Source organism: Bombina bombina, chromosome 5, assembly GCF_027579735.1.
Source record: "Bombina bombina isolate aBomBom1 chromosome 5, aBomBom1.pri, whole genome shotgun sequence".
Classification (NCBI taxonomy): domain Eukaryota; kingdom Metazoa; phylum Chordata; class Amphibia; order Anura; family Bombinatoridae; genus Bombina; species Bombina bombina.
In genome coordinates, this window is record NC_069503.1 from 622,250,237 (window position 1) to 622,268,444 (window position 18,208).

An 18,208-nucleotide genomic window follows, 5' to 3' on the forward strand; every position below is an offset into this window, starting at 1 on the left:
GATTTTTTTGGGGATTAATGTCCCTTTAAACATACCTTTGAAAAGCCTTTCAGAACTGAAGATGCAGCATAATTGTTTGGTATTGGTAAACCATGGAATCATTTACTAATAAATACATGCAGATGTACATATTCTAGCATCTCCCTGTAAATGTCTGCAAAGTGAACAATACGATTTTATTTGATCCCTCATAAAAATGTTGTGTTTTAGTTAGTATCTACTATCCACCAGAATACAAACACAGTAAACAAATTCTGATATATAACATAGTGCAAGGAAGACAATGCAGAGAACAGCAAATTGTTTTCTTCATATAGAGCAGTGTTTCCCAACCACAGTCCTCAAGTACCCCCAACAGTCCTGGTTTTCATTATAGCTGAACTAGAGCACAGGTGAAATACTCAGCTGATGGATGAGAGCAGGTTGGGTAGTGATCAGCTGATTACTTCACCTGTGCACTGGTTCAGCTATAATGAAAAACAGGCCTGTTGGGCGTACTTGAGGACCGCGGTTGGGAAACACTGATATAGAGGGCTGGTTTCTGAGGATAGTTTTTTAGATACATGCAGGACAATTACAACATTGCTGTTCCTGAGTTTAGCTATTTGCTTCATACTGTTACAGTATTTTCTTTGTAATCTTCCTGCTCTACTTGCTCAGTAACTTAATGTCATAATAATTGAAAAAACACATACCCAGTGCTGCCTTCATAACTGAATACAGGAGAATCTGCCAATCAACAATTGCAACAAGATCTTCTACGGCAAGTGATTGGCTGATTCTACCTTCAACGGCGGTGCTTGGATCATGTTCACTTGATAAAAAGAATCAAATAAAGCAGGTCAGGGTGAGGTTACAAATTAAGCTGCATTAGTCATTTATGGCAGGTTATTTACTGACTTCTATAATTGGCAAATTGGTATTTACGCTTAATTATGTAGAATTAAAACAAATAATTGATATGGTTTTACAAAGGAGAGCATGTATGATATTCAGTAAATGTAAATTAATATTTTTTCTTAAGAAAATCTAAGACAGCACAATCTATTTCTTTAAAAAGGTTAATTTTGGTTTTTCTTTTTTTACCTTTTTTTGTAAATACCTGCTGAATACCTTAACAAGCATTCACTAGAAAATACGTGCATAGAATTAGTCCTCACAAAATAAATGAATCTTTAATGATAATTGTATGTGTTAAGAGTATTTTTATCAATTGGGACAATCAATTCAGAAAATGTATAATGCATAAATGCTGTATGCACTTGTTTTGCTAAACATTTCATAAGATTTCTACATGTCATTTTGCAATCAGCTCCATCTAGTGGCGAAATAGTATTACTACAATACCATTCTAGAAGCTATATCATGTGATTGCTTACTTAGTGCTTTGTATATATTGCATATATTTTATAATTTCCTGATATTTTGTAATTGTTGGAATACCTTAAAGTATAAAAGGCTTTCTAATGTGTTTGTCTGAAGTAAAGTCACACTAAACATTTGTTAACCCCTTCAAACACCTATTTTAGCCATTTGCACTCATTGCTTTATAGACTAGTTACCGTGCTTTTCTTGTAGAGGTGCACAAACAAATCTTAGTTTTTTGTTTAGCATACTGAGCAATTTAGGAAAATGCCTTGTTTGCAAAAATAGTCAATAATGGTAAACATCCAGCAAAAAGAATGCAAAAGAAAGTGAATTTTTAATGTAATTATTTAGAGAATACATGGTAAACATCAGCATAGTAGACAGTATTTACTAAATATTTCAAACACTTTATAGTTCCAAATTTAGCATCAGTTCAACTTACAAAAACATACAAAATATTAAAGTTATTTACCAGTAAAAATCATAGAAATCTTTTTTTAATTGGAAATTCTAATTTCCCAGGGAGTGACAGGTCATTTTGACAATCCATACATGTTTTAACCCCTGAACAACAATACAACGTGAAACATAAAATACTTGTACCAAAAATCTTCTTATATATAGTTATCAAATCTATTTTTAAACTGACCTAGTTCTCTCATTTATTTAGTTGCCATAAATGAATCATTATTACATTGACTTAAAAGCTAATAAGGACATGAAACTCCATTTTGATTGGGGGAACTTTTTACATATATTTTGACACAGATTATCGAGATTCAAAATTATTCAGTTAGTTTTTTTATATATAAAATAAAAATAAAATAATTCTGCATTTCACTGAGCACAGTTTTGAAGGGCTGAGGAAATGACTTGATAGTGGAAGCTGACCTGAAATGTGATTGGCCAGCTTTTACTTTTGCATGCTGGTAGATTTAGCGCTATTCAGTTTTATTTCCTAGGCTGGAGGACTACAGCTGCCCATGCCTAATGGTAAGTTTACTTTAAAGGTACAGGAAGAGGAGCGTCTAAAAGTAACATTTCTATGTGCAACAATTGAAGAATTGCCCATAAAGGTGTCAGGGAAAAAAAGCAGGAGCAAGCAGAATATTGTTAAGGAAGTATATCAAGTAAACTTGATTCCATTTAGAAAAGCATGAAAATTAAATTTAAAAATGCACTACCTAAATTGAAAAGTAATAAACTTAAGAAACATATAATATTATCATTATTATTATTATGATTATTAGCATCATCACTTATAATACTAATAATAGTAATGGGACATTTGAGACCATTTGGAGGGGCACTGCCCTCACTGCCCCAATTGGGGCAGTAAGGACAGTTAATGTTAATACTAGAAATATAACATTTTAAGGGGACATAAAACATTGTAAACGTAAAATACTATATGTCCCTTTAAGCTCATTTACTTCATTATAGAAAAGATAGCTGATATATGGAAAAATCACCAAGCAGAAGGGACAAATACCATAAAGAAATAAAAGATCCTCAGGAATATGCATAACTCTATTCCAGTGGCCCACACTTTTTAAAAAAATTTGATCAAATTCCCTGGGTTTCTTCTACAACAGGGATTGACAACCACATATCCCCCACTGAAAAACATTTCTGCTGTTGTGTTTTTGTGCATGTGCAACAATTTTCCTTTAAATACCTGCAGTGTAATCTAGGTTCTAAGTTTTGTGGAACCCATAATTAGAGGGAGCATGAAATGTATTTATTTTTTAATGTCACTTAAATGAAGAGCATTGCCATTTGTGAGGGTGTAGTAATTTCAATTTTGGATGTATTTTATTCCTTAACATTAACTTTCATACAGTTTTAATGTTAACCTTTCTTTTCTAGATGGTGAAAAAGCAGTTTTAAAAAACCACAATGATCAAAATACTGCTGCACAATGGAACACAATAGAATCTTCCAGAACCAGTAAAGATCCTTTAGAAGACATTAATTCTCCAGAGCAGTAAGTAAACTTTATAAATGTGCCTAATTGTATATGGTTATTATGCAGGTAGGAAATGTGTTTATATAAAACAAGATGAATAAACTAAGGCTACATCAGCAAAAGTAACAAGAGTAAGCAAACAATGAATAACATTATTTAAAGGGACATACATCACAAACAGAATATCCCATAAAGGGCTAGATCACAAGGGGAGTGGTATTTTGTGTTCCTGCTAGCTCATTTACTCCGCTAGAAGTAAGCTCTTTGCACAAGCGCTAACCAGACACGTGCAAAATGCCGAACTTCGAATATTGCGACCGTGTTAATGTATTCCCCCATAGGCTTCAATGGAGCACATAAAGTGGTAAAAAAACAACAACTAACACCTATACTCTTGTGCAAACCCGATCACATTTAACCAAGTGCGCTAACCCGACATGAAATAATATTTCACATTCCAATGTTCTTCATATAGCAGAATATGTTCTATTTAGTCTTAAATATATATATAAATAAAATGTTTTTTTTGGTAAAATAAATATGTATACCTATATACTGTATATATATATATATATATATATATATATATATATATATATATATATATATTTACTCCTCTGCCCTTCACTTAGCCAAGCAAAACTACTTCTCTTCTCTCATATCTTCTCACTCCTCAAACCCTAAACGTCTCTTCTCTACTTTCAATACTCTCCTCTATCCACCTGCACCACCCCCCTCATCTGACTTTAGTGCTCAAGACTTGGCAGACTATTTTTTCAACAAAACACTTACCATCAGAAGTAACATCCCACCACAAGACTGCAACCTTTCATCTCCCCTCCCGGTCACCCCACCAACACTCTGAGTACCTTCCCCCCAACCACTGAGAATGAAGTGAGTTCCCTAATATCTTCCTCACACCTCACTACCTGCCCCCTTGACCCTTTCTCTTCACATCTAATACCTTCTCTGTCCTCTACCCTCACCCCAGCTCTTACTCACATATTCAACCAATCCCTTACTACTGGTTCATTTCCATCATCCTTCAAACATGCAAAAGTCACCCCATCCTCAAAAAAACCCTCCCTCGACCCCAATTCTCCTGCAAACTATCGCCCCATATTACTACTTCCGCTAGCTTCTAAAGTCCTGGAAAAACTAGTTTTCGATCGCCTAACACACTTCCTATCCTCCAACTCATTGCTTGACCCCCTGCAATCTGGCTTCCGTCCACAACACTCAACTGAGACTGCCCTCACCAAGGTTACTAACGATCTTCTTTCTGCTAAAAACAATGGCCACTATTCTATACTTATCTTACTTGACCTGTCTGCTGCCTTTGACACTGTTAACCATCCCCTCCTCCTACGTACTCTCTGCTCCCTTGGGCTCTGTGACATTACCCTCTCCTGGATCCACTCTTATCTCTCTAATAGGTCCTTTTCTGTCTCATTTGCTAAATACATACAGAGAGAAGTGCACTCACAGGAACGAACAACTGGCTCAATACAATTGTTAGCCTGTTCTATGGCGATTTACCACCTGGGTGCAGCTTTTTAGCCCAGTAATGCTTTTCACAGAGAAGAACTTTCCTCTAGTATATCAGTCTGATCCCGCCTATTACGGTCAGTCCAGCACCGAAATACCAGGCAATTCCTCTCTGAACAAGGAACACAGCAACCCCAGATGATCGTTTCGGCCTTTATTGGGCCTCGTCAGTGAGGTGTAGCCATATTCCTCTAAGCACACTGAGCAAGGAGTCCACGTCTGGTTGCCCCTTTTTCCCATAGGGAGACTAAATACATACAGAGAGAAGTGCACTCACAGGAACGAACAACTGGCTCAATACAATTGTTAGCCTGTTCTATGGCGATTTACCACCTGGGTGCAGCTTTTTAGCCCAGTAATGCTTTTCACAGAGAAGAACTTTCCTCTAGTATATCAGTCTGATCCCGCCTATTACGGTCAGTCCAGCACCGAAATACCAGGCAATTCCTCTCTGAACAAGGAACACAGCAACCCCAGACGATCGTTTCGGCCTTTATTGGGCCTCGTCAGTGAGGTGTAGCCATATTCCTCTAAGCACACTGAGCAAGGAGTCCACGTCTGGTTGCCCCTTTTTCCCATAGGGAGACTAAATACATACAGAGAGAAGTGCACTCACAGGAACGAACAACTGGCTCAATACAATTGTTAGCCTGTTCTATGGCGATTTACCACCTGGGTGCAGCTTTTTAGCCCAGTAATGCTTTTCACAGAGAAGAACTTTCCTCTAGTATATCAGTCTGATCCCGCCTATTACGGTCAGTCCAGCACCGAAATACCAGGCAATTCCTCTCTGAATAAGGAACACAGCACACAGAGGGGGAAGAGGAAGGGCAAGAAATAGAGAAGTGAGTAATCTAGCTGTAAATAAAGATCAAAGTACAACACACACTGAATCTGAAAATAGTGGGATTTTTAACCTCAGTGAAATACAGTTAAATAAAACACAAGAGGATATACTGAAAAAAGGGTTATCCTTCGCCCCCACCTCCACAATGAATAAATTCGAACACTATATAAACATTAACCAATTCGTGAGAAGACTAACCCTAAAGAAGTATTTTTTAAACAAATCAGATGAGACTAAGAAAGGATATATACACACCAACTTTAGAGCTAAGTCTAAATTCTTCCCAACACAGGAGAAAGGAAATTATATAGAGTCCTTTGAAAAAATGGTTAAACAAGATCTAGAAGAAATGGACATTAAACAAAATAAAAAGTGGAATTTGAGTTTGAAAGAAAAAACAATTCTTAAAGAATTACAATCAAGATCCGATATAGTGATAAAGCAAGCCGATAAAGGGGGAGTTGTGATTATGAGTAATTTGTATTATAAAACTGAGGCATATAGATTATTGAATGATATTTCTACATATAAAAAACTTTTAAATGATCCAGGTGATGAGTATCAAGGTAGATTAAGAACAATGCTTGAAGAAGCAAAAGCAACAAATTTGCTGACAGATTCAGAATATAATTTTTTATTAATCAAAAACTTTACGACTCCAATTTTTTACTTCCTACCGAAGATTCACAAAAATATGAAAGAACCACCAGGACGCCCGATAATATCGGGTATTGACTCAATTACCTCCAATCTATCACAGTATATTGATTATTTCTTGCAGAACTATGTGAAAGAACTCCCCTCATATATATCAGATTCGGCACATTTTTTGAGAATATTAAAGGAAGTAAAATGGGAAGATAACTTTGTGCTAGTCACCTGTGATGTCAGCTCCCTTTATACTAACATAGAACATAACTTGGGTTTACAAGCAATAGAGAGATTTTTTAATAATGACCCAGAGATGACTAGCACACAGAGTAGATTCCTGTTGCAATGTATCAGGTTTATATTAAACAATAACTATTTCAAATTCAAAAATGGATATTTTTTACAGGTGAAAGATACGGCTATGGGCACAAGGTTCGCACCCAGTTATGCTAATTTGTTCATGGGGTATTCGAGAATGAAGTCATAGATCATTCCCCATGGGGTGCGAACCTTGTGCTCTATAGACGCTATATCGACGACCTGTTTTTAATTTGGAAGGGAGACACAGAATTATTGGAGCTGTTTATTGATGACCTTAACTCCAATGAGTTTGGTTTAAATTTCACTTATGAAAGTAGTAATCATAAAATAAACTATCTAGACATAGAAATAGAAATAAAAAATAACGAAATAAAAACAAAGACCTTTTTTAAAAAAGTCGACTCTAATAACTATATAGACTCAGAGAGTTGTCATCATATTAAATGGAAAAAGAACATACCAAAGGGTCAATTACTACGTGTTAGAAGGAATTGCACAGATATAGGAGACTTTGAAGAACAATCAAAAGTGCTTATAAAAAGGTTTGGACAAAAGGGATATGACACCAACAGAATTACACAGATAGCGAATGAGGTTAAGAGTAGAAAAAAGATAAGACAAGAAAGGAAGAGGAGAAAGGAAAACTAGATATACCATTAATAACAACGTATTCGGCTAATCACAAACAATTCCAAGGAATAATTAAAAAACACTGGCATTTGTTATTGAAAGACCCATTAATAGGGCCTAGTATAGGAATGAACCCAAGATTCATCTATAAAAAGGCGAAGAACCTTAAATCGATATTAGCACCCAGCGAATTTAAAAATGGAAAACAACTGTGCAATAAAGGATACAAAACCCTTAAAGGAGAAAAAATTGAAGGTTTTTTTCCGTGTCACCAGTGCAAATCCTGCAAACATAGCACAAAATTAAAACAGATAAAATCAGCTAAAGATGGAAGACTAACTAAAATAACAGATATTATTAGATGCACGGATATGAATATTATTTATATGTTACAATGTAGTTGTAATTTAAGGTATTTTGGACAAACGGGACGAAAGTTAAAAGACTGTATACGGGAACACATCCTAGCAATAGAACATCTGAGGGAAGATACCATTTTGTACAAACATTTTAAAGAGGTCCATAGTGGTAACACTGATGCCTTAACATTTTGGGGAGTTAAAAAAGTAATATCAGATGGGAGAAGAGGTAATATAGGGTTGAAATTGTTAAAACATGAAGCAGAATTTATTTTTAATTTTGGAACACTTTACCCTAAGGGACTTAACAGTGAAATGGATCTGAATTCTTTTATATAAAATGTATAAAGTACACATCCAAAGATAGAATTTAACTATGACACAGATAAAAAAAAAAAAAAAAAGGATAAAGTTATAAAAATGATTAAGGAAGGTAGAGTAGTTGATTAGCTCAAAGAGTAAGGCTATAACCTTATAAGTATAAGGTACTAGGGTTCAAATACAAGTAAGAATATGTGAAAAATCTTTAATTTTCAAAAGTGTTAAAAAAAAGAGGAAATAAGTCAAATACTATAATATGAACATAGGAAGAAAAGCTACAATGGTAGCATAACGGATAAGGAGTTAGCTTCCAACCACAAAGGTTGGGAGTTCGAATACAAATGAGAAATATGGAGAAATGTTAAAATCTTTTAAAGTATAATAAGAAGGGGAAATAAGTTAAGTACTAGAATTTGAACTAAGTAAGCATATCCTCAATAGTAGCATAATGGATATGTAGTAGATTTCCCACCACAAAGGCTGAGAGTTTGAACCTAGGATGGTTTGAGAATATTTATATTAACCTAATATATAAAAAAAAAAAAAAAAAAAATTTTCTTTTTTGGTCAACTATTATTGAATATCAAAGTGACCTGTCCTTTTAAATTGTTATTCCTGTTTTATGTTTTAGTATTTAAATTTTAAACTATAGAGCCTGACTTCTAAATAAAAGAATGTAAGGTGCTTGGGTTTAATACGATTTAAGCTAGTCTGATGAGATTTTGAGAATATTTAATCATCTGCTAGTGGTTATTATATGTTTAATATATTAGAAGTAAATTATGAGTACATTTTTCACTGAGTCTTGACAACGATACAGTGACAAGTAGAAAGTGAGTATTAAGGACATTTTGAGCAAACATTTATTGAGAACCAAGAAAGGGTTAATGGAACTCCCTTTAAATAAACGGAATCAGCTGGCTGTAGGCATCTTGACAAAGGCTCCCTGGTGAGCTGAAACGCATAGACTTGTCTACTATCCAGCCCTGCAGAAAGGAAAAAGACTACAGAGACACATTCACTCCCAGAACCGTCACGCCAGTAAGACTTGGAGGACCTGGCTATACGGTAGGAGTACAGATCAACCGTTTCTTCTACTAGTGTGCACACTAAGGATACCACGGTGGGACATAGACAAACAGGCTGAAGGCTTAAACGCCTGTACTACAGAAAGACCGGGTGAGTGTTTTCCAACTTCAAAAGTGTGGAATTGGATTGTGACAACTATTTGAATACAGGTACTCTGAATCTGTTTTCAAAAGACTTACTGATTACCGTTGAAACACTGAAGCACTAATTTACACCTGTGGAAGCTATTACAGCCATTACTACCTAAGAGATTCTAAAGCCCTCACGGAAGAGTGTTATAAAACAGCACTTATATGATTACACTAACATTGCTGCAAACAGACTCCCAATAGCGCTTTTATATACAAAGAACTGTGTTACTGCCATAAGAAGTTACTGCAATTGTTAACCAGTCTGGTTGTTTTTATAACAACACAATAGCTTTATTTAAGGCTTTTTTATTCACAGTCAACATTGAATATTAATGCCCAGAGTTCCAAATACTGTTTTTTTGCTAACAGCTATATATAGTGGTTGGAAACTGTTCTAGAACCTTTGTCTGATTAGAGCGTTACAATTATTTGTTTAAAGTTTGCTTGAAAGTCTTTTAAGGACATTAGTAATTTTAATTCTCATTTATTTTTTATTTTCTATTTTTTAGATTAATGGACACCGGTGTCACAGTATTTAAGTGATTTTATACTTATTTGAACACTCTGAATTCTTCTAGAATTATCTGGAATTTGTGTAATAAAAATTTGTTATTTGATATTGAAACCTGCAGCACCTTGCATTTTTTAAGAATTTTTTAAGAATTTCCTAAGAAGTCCAAAATCTGATAAAAAGTGGTTTGGGTTAGTCTAGAGAAATACATATTGAATTATTTTAATCATAAGGTCCAATTGTCCTCATTCTGATCTATTGGGGATATGTATAACATATATAGTTGTTATTAGACTATTTAGATTCGATACCTACCCAGGTTTTTAGAAATGTATTTCAAAGTGCTAGATCGCCTCTTTTGGCGCCGCCTCCACCCCTTGTTACTTTTAAATCTGTCTCATTTGCTGGCAACTCATCCTCTCCATTGCCTCTGTCTGTTGGAGTACCTCAAGGCTCTGTTCTAGACCCTCTTCTCTTCTCTATTTATACTTTCTCACTGGGTAAACTTATCAGTAGCTATGGCTTCAACTATCGCCTCTATGCTGATGATACTCAGATCTACCTATCCACCCCTGCACTCTCTTCCTTCTGTCCTTTCCCACATCAGCGACTGCTTATCTGGCATTTCTTCCTGGATGGCCTCTCACCACCTAAAAATCAACATGTCCAAGACTGAGCTTCTAATCCCCCCAACTAATTCCACTCCAGTTTCTAACTTTACTATCACTGTGGGTGACACCACTATCTCCCCATAACCCCAAGTCCGCTGCCTAGGAGTTACACTCGACTCCAATCTGTCCTTCATACCCCACATCCAATCGCTCTCTTCATCCTGTCGCAACCACCTATGCAATATCTCCAAAATTCTTCCTTTTCTGAGTGCTGAAACTACTAAACAGCTAATCCATTCCCTAGTAATTTCCCGGCTTGACTACTGTAACAACCTACTAACTGGCCTTCCTCTCTCCCGCCTCTCCCCCCTTCAATCCATCCTAAATGCCTCTGCTAGGCTAATCCACCTCTCCCGACGCTATGTATCCGCCGCACCTCTCTGTGAGTCCCTTCACTGGCTGCCCATTCACAGCAGAATTAAATTCAAAATTCTCACTCTAACCTACAAAGCCCTTACCAATGCAGCCCCCCATACCTGTCCTCACTCATCAACAAATATATTCCAGCCCGTCCCCTAAGATCCAACAATGATCTACTCCTTGCCTCTTCTACCATCACCTTCTCTCATGCTAGACTACAGGACTTCTCTCCTGCGGCACCAACCCTCTGGAACGCACTTCCTTGAGATGTCAGATTTTCCCCCAACCTCTCCTTCTTTAAACGCTCCCTAAAGACCTTTTTGTTCAGGGAAGCCTATCACCAAATCAATAACAAATGAATTCCACTTGCCTAATAGCTGCCCTCATCTAACTTCACACTAACATCATTCCCACCTTTGCAGTCCCCACCTCCTGCTTCTCACCCTCCTACCCATTTAGATTGTGAGTTCCCACGGGAACAGGGCTCCCAATTCCCCCTATATTTGTTTGTTAAATTTTGTCTGGTGTCTCATATTGTACTGTCCTTTTATTTTTTTTACCTATGAACAGCACTGCGGAATCTGTTGGCGCTTTATAAATAAATAATAATAATAATTATATATATATATATATATATATATATATATATATATATATATATATATATATATATATATATATATATATATATATATAGGAATATATATGTAAAAGTACATATTACACTATGTGAATAACATTATAATGTGAAATATTCATAGTAAATACAAAGTTAAACACTTTATTAAATATAAATATTGCATAAATATGATTTTTCATGTTTTCAGCTACTTAACTGCAAAAGGCTCCAATGCACCTGTGTGGATACAATGCCGGCTCGTGGGTTATTCAAGTGGGGGTACACAATACATAATATATAATATATATAACCGTAAATAGTTTTGCTGTTATAAAATATATAATTTTTACGCAAGTAGTTTTGCGGTTGTTATCAAATATATAACTTGTAGGTAAGTAGCTTTGCGGTTGTTATCAAATATATAACTTGTAGGTAAGTAGCTTTGTGGTTGTTATAAACTATATAACTTTTAGGCAAGTAGTTTTGCTGTTATAAACTATTTAACTTTTAGGCAAGTAGTTTTGCTGTTATAAAATATATATCTTTTAGGTAAATAGTTTTGCTGTTATAAAATATATAACTTTTAGGAGTACTTTAAAATAACTGTGTTAACCAGATAAATAAAGGAGCTCCTCTCAGCAGCTATCCCTCCAGTCTCACCATACAACAACAAAGAGTATACAAAAAGGCTTCCTTCTTGCACTGCACCAGTTAAATATAGCAGTCAGGGGTAAACTAAATAATAATAATATAAAGATAAATATAGGAGTCAGTGGGGATAAAATAAAAAGTTAAAATATGCAGGCTGACTGCCTATCTTCAGCAGTTAAAAAAAATATTTTTTTAATTGTTTTAACAACTCTAAGACTCTTTGCAATCTGCTAATAATTCTAAACTAAAATACTTTTAACTAGTATAATTACAGCAGGCAGCAGCCGTGACAGCCGTCAACGGTCAACTAGTAATTAAAACTAGTCTGCTGCTCAACCTCTCAGTCTAAAATGAATATGCTGTTAAAGTAACTTTGTATAAACAAAACAATATTCTTCACTCCACTCCCTATTCTACTCTGTCTCTCTGCTCTACGGTCAACTTCTGTTCTAACTTCTACCACGCCACCAGCTTGGTCACTGACTAACTGCGCAAAATAAATTAGCTCCTCTCAGCTCAATGACTATCTCTGCAATGAGTTTTTGTGCCGTTGAGGGGGAGGAGCCTGGTCAAGCGTCATCATGTGACTGGAGTGATGATGTATCCGGACCGTTAGCACCACCTCACTCGCACAGGCTGAACTGTGCGATTAAGCCAGTATAGGGATGGGTTGGAGGCTTGGAGCAGGCTGCAGACAAATTTAATAGAGGAGTATATAATAGGCATGTAGGCTCTACCACACATGCAGCTAAAAAAAAAAAGTTAATTTGTTTTATTTTTTTAAAGTTTGGCTTTATTTTTTTGGGGGCAGAAATTAAATATAATTTTTTGAATGGGGGCTATTGGAAAAAATACATTATATTCAGAACTTTTTTTTTCCTTTTTCTTCTTCTGGCTGGGGGTTCACATGCAGCTGTGCACATATGGAGGAGCCTCCACTGTGTCTATATGTCTATAGGTGTGTACAACATATGTATTTATGTGTTTATATGTGTATATATGTCTGTAAATACATATATACACATATAAATACATATTTACACACATATAAACATATATAAATATATATATATATATATATATATATATATATATATATATATATATATATATATATATATATTTGGACATGTATATGTATGTATCTCTATGTTAAAGCCCTTTGCAGTCCTTTTTTCCTAACACCTGTCATATCTTTGAGCCCTTATAACTTTTTTTATGCAATTTTTTTAATACTTTTTATTGGACAGTGTTATTATGAATGTAACTGTACTTTTAAATGTAATTTTGATGCGTTTTGTGCAAAGTTTTAGTTAAGCATAACAGTTAACCAGAGCTCTGAAGTCACGCTATCCTGATGTGCGTTAAATTCAATTGCGCGCAAGCGAAAGCGTTTACTTTCAACCTCTTATCGCTCGAGCGCAACAGTTAGCGTGCCACTCGTAATCTAGCCCAAAATTTTTAATTACTTATAGTAAAATACTTTGTAATTTACTTTCTTCATAACCAGACTTTAGAAGTGCTACATTCTACACAGTAATTTATGTCTTCTCCTAAGTGGCTACGTCAGAGGAGATAAAATTGGAGGCTTTCCAAAGTGTATGTCTATAAACTGAGATTTGATGAAAATGTCATGAAAAAGTTACAATTTAAAATTAATTTATAACATTAATTTTATATGTAGACCTTTCGTGTAATGAATTTCTTATTTATAATATGCATTTATAAAAATTACTTTTATTGCCTTTAAAGGGACAGTTTACTCAAAAATGTTCTCCCCTTTAATTTGTTCTCAATGATCCACTTTACCTGCTGGAGTGTATTAAATTGTTTACAAGTAGCTCCTTTACCCTTATATTGGCATTTGAAATAGTTGATTTAGCATGTGGTATCCCCACCTATTCTGAAAGTTTGTGGCCGCAGGTCGAAGCTATTGATAAGCTTTGTAAACACAGCCAGCAGAAGAAATTACACTCCCAGTGGGATATAGCAGAGATAAGGTAATAAAATGTTGATTTTCCATTGTTCTCTCCAAGTACTGGTGATTGTTTTATGGACAGATATAAGATAAAGAAGCAGGATTATGTGCACAATGTGATACAGTAATGAGATCTGATTATACCTACAAGCTCAACCCATTTTATTAGGTTGTGGCTTCAAAACACAAAATCAGCTAATTCATATACACAAATAAGCCTTAAAAAAGCTAATTTTCATACATTTTTTACTCTGCAGTTGGTGAAAAAAAGCAATTGTAAACGCATAAAGGGAAAAACTATTTTAGAGTATACTGTCCCTTTAAGTGACTGCTTATTTGCACATATTCATACACTTAAAGAGCTATTTAGGACCAGCCAAAAACTCATTTTTTTCTAGAATACAAGAGGCATTCATCTTATTTTTTTCTGGTCTTAATTTAAAATCTGAAAGTTAAAAATGAGAGGACAATTGATAAGTGAATGGAACCAAGAAAAAAATAAATCCCTGTTGTGTCCAGCCTGTATCCAATCTAGGCCACAACCATCCAAATATAAACTGAAATATCCACACATATTTGTTTCAGCCTTCAAAGAATTGTCTAATCAATAATACAAAAGAAAATAGGAATATGCAAAAAAACAAACAAACAAATAAACCAAAAAAAAACAAAGATGTACCTGTAAGCAAAATAAAAAGGCTGGAAGTGATCTCAGATTCCAAACAGCTTATTTGATGAGAGTATAAGAAAATGTCTGTAGCCGCCCATACTGTCTTCTAAATGTTATTGTGCCCAACAGTTCTGTAGGCACTGAGAAAAAAATAATCTTATTAATCAGAGTGAAGAATTTAGGAGGTAAATGGTGTCCTTTTTTTATTTTATTTTTTAAAGGATATGAAACCCCAAAAATGTATTTTTGTGGTTCAGACAGAGCATACGATTTTTAAAAAGTTTCCAATTTACTTCTATTGTCAAATTTGCTTTGTTCCCATGAAATTGTTGAATATATACCTAGGTAAGCATTCAGTGCACTAAATGGCAGGAATTTGTGCAAAACTGCTGCCATATAGTGCTCCTAAAGTTACATCTCTGCTTTTCAACAATAGATACCAAGAGAAAATTGAAAATTGATAATTGAAACAAATGATAAAGTTGCTTAAAATCGCATGCTCTATCTAAATCATGGAAAAAACAGGGAGTTCAGAATTCTATTAAAAATAATGTAAAAGAACTGGATGCTTTAAGGGATATAAAACCTCAAATTATTTTGATTCATGATTCAAATAGAGCATGCAAATTTAAATAACTTTCTAGTGTACTTCAATTATCAATTTTTCTTCATTCTCTTGGTGTCTTTTGTTGTAAAGCGGGATGTATCCTTAGGAGTTGTCCAATTTCTGGAGTACTATAAAGCAGTAGTTTTGCAAGAATGTTATCCATGTGCAAGAGCACTAGAGGGCAGCACTATTTCCTGCCATGTAGTATTCCAGATGCCTACCTAGGTATCTCTTCAACACAGAATATCATGGGAACAAAGCAAATTTGATAATAGAAGTAAATAGTAAACTATTTTTAAATTGTATGCTCTGTCTGAATTATAAATGAAATGTTTGGGTTTCCATATTACTTTAATTGTTTGTTAAGCATATAATAGGCAAGGTTTGTAAGCAGACAGGCATGATCTGAGTTCCCATGTGGGCATTTGACTGATAGGTATTACAGGGCATAGATCTCACAGGGTCTGCAAGTAATAAAAAGTGATCTTAGGTTCCATGTGGTCAAATAGCCAAAAAGCGCAATAAGCCCATGGGATCTGATCTAAGTCCCCTTACTGCTTTCCCTGATGGTCTTCCAGTATTATTGTGGAGGACAGAGGTCAACCTTTTCACTTCCCCTTTAAGACTACATCTCTGTGCTACTGTCCTTTAGACAGACAGACATATATTGTATAGATTTTGAGTATAAAGACTGTTTTGAGAAGAGATGTAAGTGCTTAAATAAAAGTTAAATGTATTATTTAGTTAAATTATTTGGATTTACAATAATGCCTTAAAATTTGAAAGAACAACACTATTTGTGTTCAGTAATTTTTGTCTTTCAAATTTTTTTTTTTTTTTTTGGGAACATAAATATGTTTTCTAGTTTGTATTTATTTTTTTGGGAACATAAATATGTTTTCTAGTTTGTATTTATTTATTTTTTTGGGAACATAAATATGTTTTCTAGTTTGTATTTATTTATTTTTTTGGGAACATAAATATGTTTTCTAGTTTGTATTTATTTATTTTTTTGGGAACATAAATATGTTTTCTAGTTTGTATTTATTTATTTTTTTGGGAACATAAATATGTTTTCTAGTTTGTATTTATTTATTTTTGGTTGACGTAGATGTGTGCAACAAATTGGTTTAGCAGCCATGAATATAGCCTTTTGGTTTTTGATATTGGTCAAAATTTCTCTTTCAATTAATTTTTAAATGTACATCCCCTAACTGCGAAAGAGCACACACGGAAGATGAATCTTTTAAGATATGTATTACATCCATATATTATGGACTGGAGACAGTGATAAAACTAATTTTGCAAAAAGTGTTGATGCTGCCTTTGATTTACTACATTAATAAACAAAGCTGTTTTATTCATAGTATCCACCTTTGATCCAGCTACATCAAAAACTGATGTCATATAAGCCATTGGCAATCAATCTAGAGACTTGCTCAGTCATTCAACAATTCATTCCAATAGAAAGCAAAATACATTAGTATAATAAACCATTTGTTTGTTATTTAAAAAGTAGATCACTATAGCTAAGCAAAAATGCCTTTAACTTTATTTTATCCTTTGGTATATAGAACTCCGGTAGCGACTATGTTTTTCATATTGTCAGCAAATAACCTTATAGCATCATTAAAAGAATCCAGAAGAAAATGTTGCACTCTCAAGTGTGGAAGTGAAAAAACCTTTATTAGGTAAACAGCAACGTTTCGGGGCGCCTGCCACTTTGTCAAGCTACACTGTAGCTTGACAAAGTGGCAGGCGCCCCGAAACGTTGCTGTTCACCTAATAAAGTTTTTTTCACTTCCACACTTGAGAGTGCAACATTTTCTTCTGGATTCTACTACTTTGGAGCTAAGGGGTTTGGCTCTACATCTGTTTGCACCCACCTTGTTGTCTATTGGACATTTATACATTTAAAGGTGTGCTGGTCCTACAACTTTGCAGCATCATTAAAAGGACATGACACACTTGGAGATTGACATATAAAATGTCTGTTTAAGTCATAATATACATTTCATTATTTATGGTCGTTCACCTTTCCTGTAATTTTACTCTAAAAATTACAGGAAGTGCACACTGCTGATTTCACAGGCCTATCCTTACCACATATATGTCTCACATTGGCCTCAAAAGAGGGGATCAGATAAGGAGCTGCATAAAAATGAAAGTTTTGATAACACAATGATAGTGGCAATTCTTGTATACCTAAGTAACAAGTTCTGATTGGATCATCCACCAAAGAAATTTTTTGAAAGGAGTTTGGCTATTGCAAAACAATTGCAGTGAACAAATGTGTTAATGCATTTTGATTTTCACACACTTATCTAGTATGTTAATTTATTGCAAGACTACAGAAAAATCATTTAATGACAGTGTTTTTTGTTTCTAATAACAAGCCTTCTCTTTTATATTACTAACTTTTTAAATATTCTTTACAGCATACAGCGACGACTGTCTTTACAACTGCCCATTCTCCATCATGCCTATTTACCCTCAATAGGTGGCGTGGACGCAAGCTGTGCCAGCCCATGTGTCAGTCCAGGCGCCAGTCCTAGACACAGACACGTACAGCCTTCCTTCCAAGTCATGGTCTCCGGCCTGTAGAAATAGAAGATGTAGGTTTCCTGGACTACTATTGTAATTTCTCAAGAGAGACTAGACTGCACATTCTAACATAGAACCTTTGCTACACACAACATTTGCTCTTAATACTGAAGAAGGATGTTTTAAGGACATCATCCTGAGAGTCCTAATTCAACCAGCGTGAGCAAGAAGAGTGAGATGCACAGTCATACCTGGAGCCTTATTTGTGGAGTTTTTGTGTCTTTACTCAAATGACTCAGATATGAAAAAAAAAACAAATTCTTCCCAAAACTCTATGAGCGATAGAACAAGAATAGAGAATTC

The 18,208-nt window shown here is 34.8% G+C and overlaps 1 protein-coding gene across 1 annotated transcript in view; it reads left to right on the forward strand.

Annotated features, from left to right (window-relative positions):
• GABBR2 (gamma-aminobutyric acid type B receptor subunit 2) overlaps positions 1–17,905 on the forward strand; it is a 1,106,195-nt gene extending 1,088,290 nt beyond the window's left edge. The window contains exons 18-19 of the mRNA XM_053714581.1: positions 3,238–3,355; positions 17,740–17,905. Of these exons, the coding sequence (XP_053570556.1) occupies positions 3,238–3,355; positions 17,740–17,905 (284 nt within the window). The remainder of the gene's footprint in view (positions 1–3,237; positions 3,356–17,739) is intronic.
• Positions 17,906–18,208: the final 303 nt, after the last annotated feature.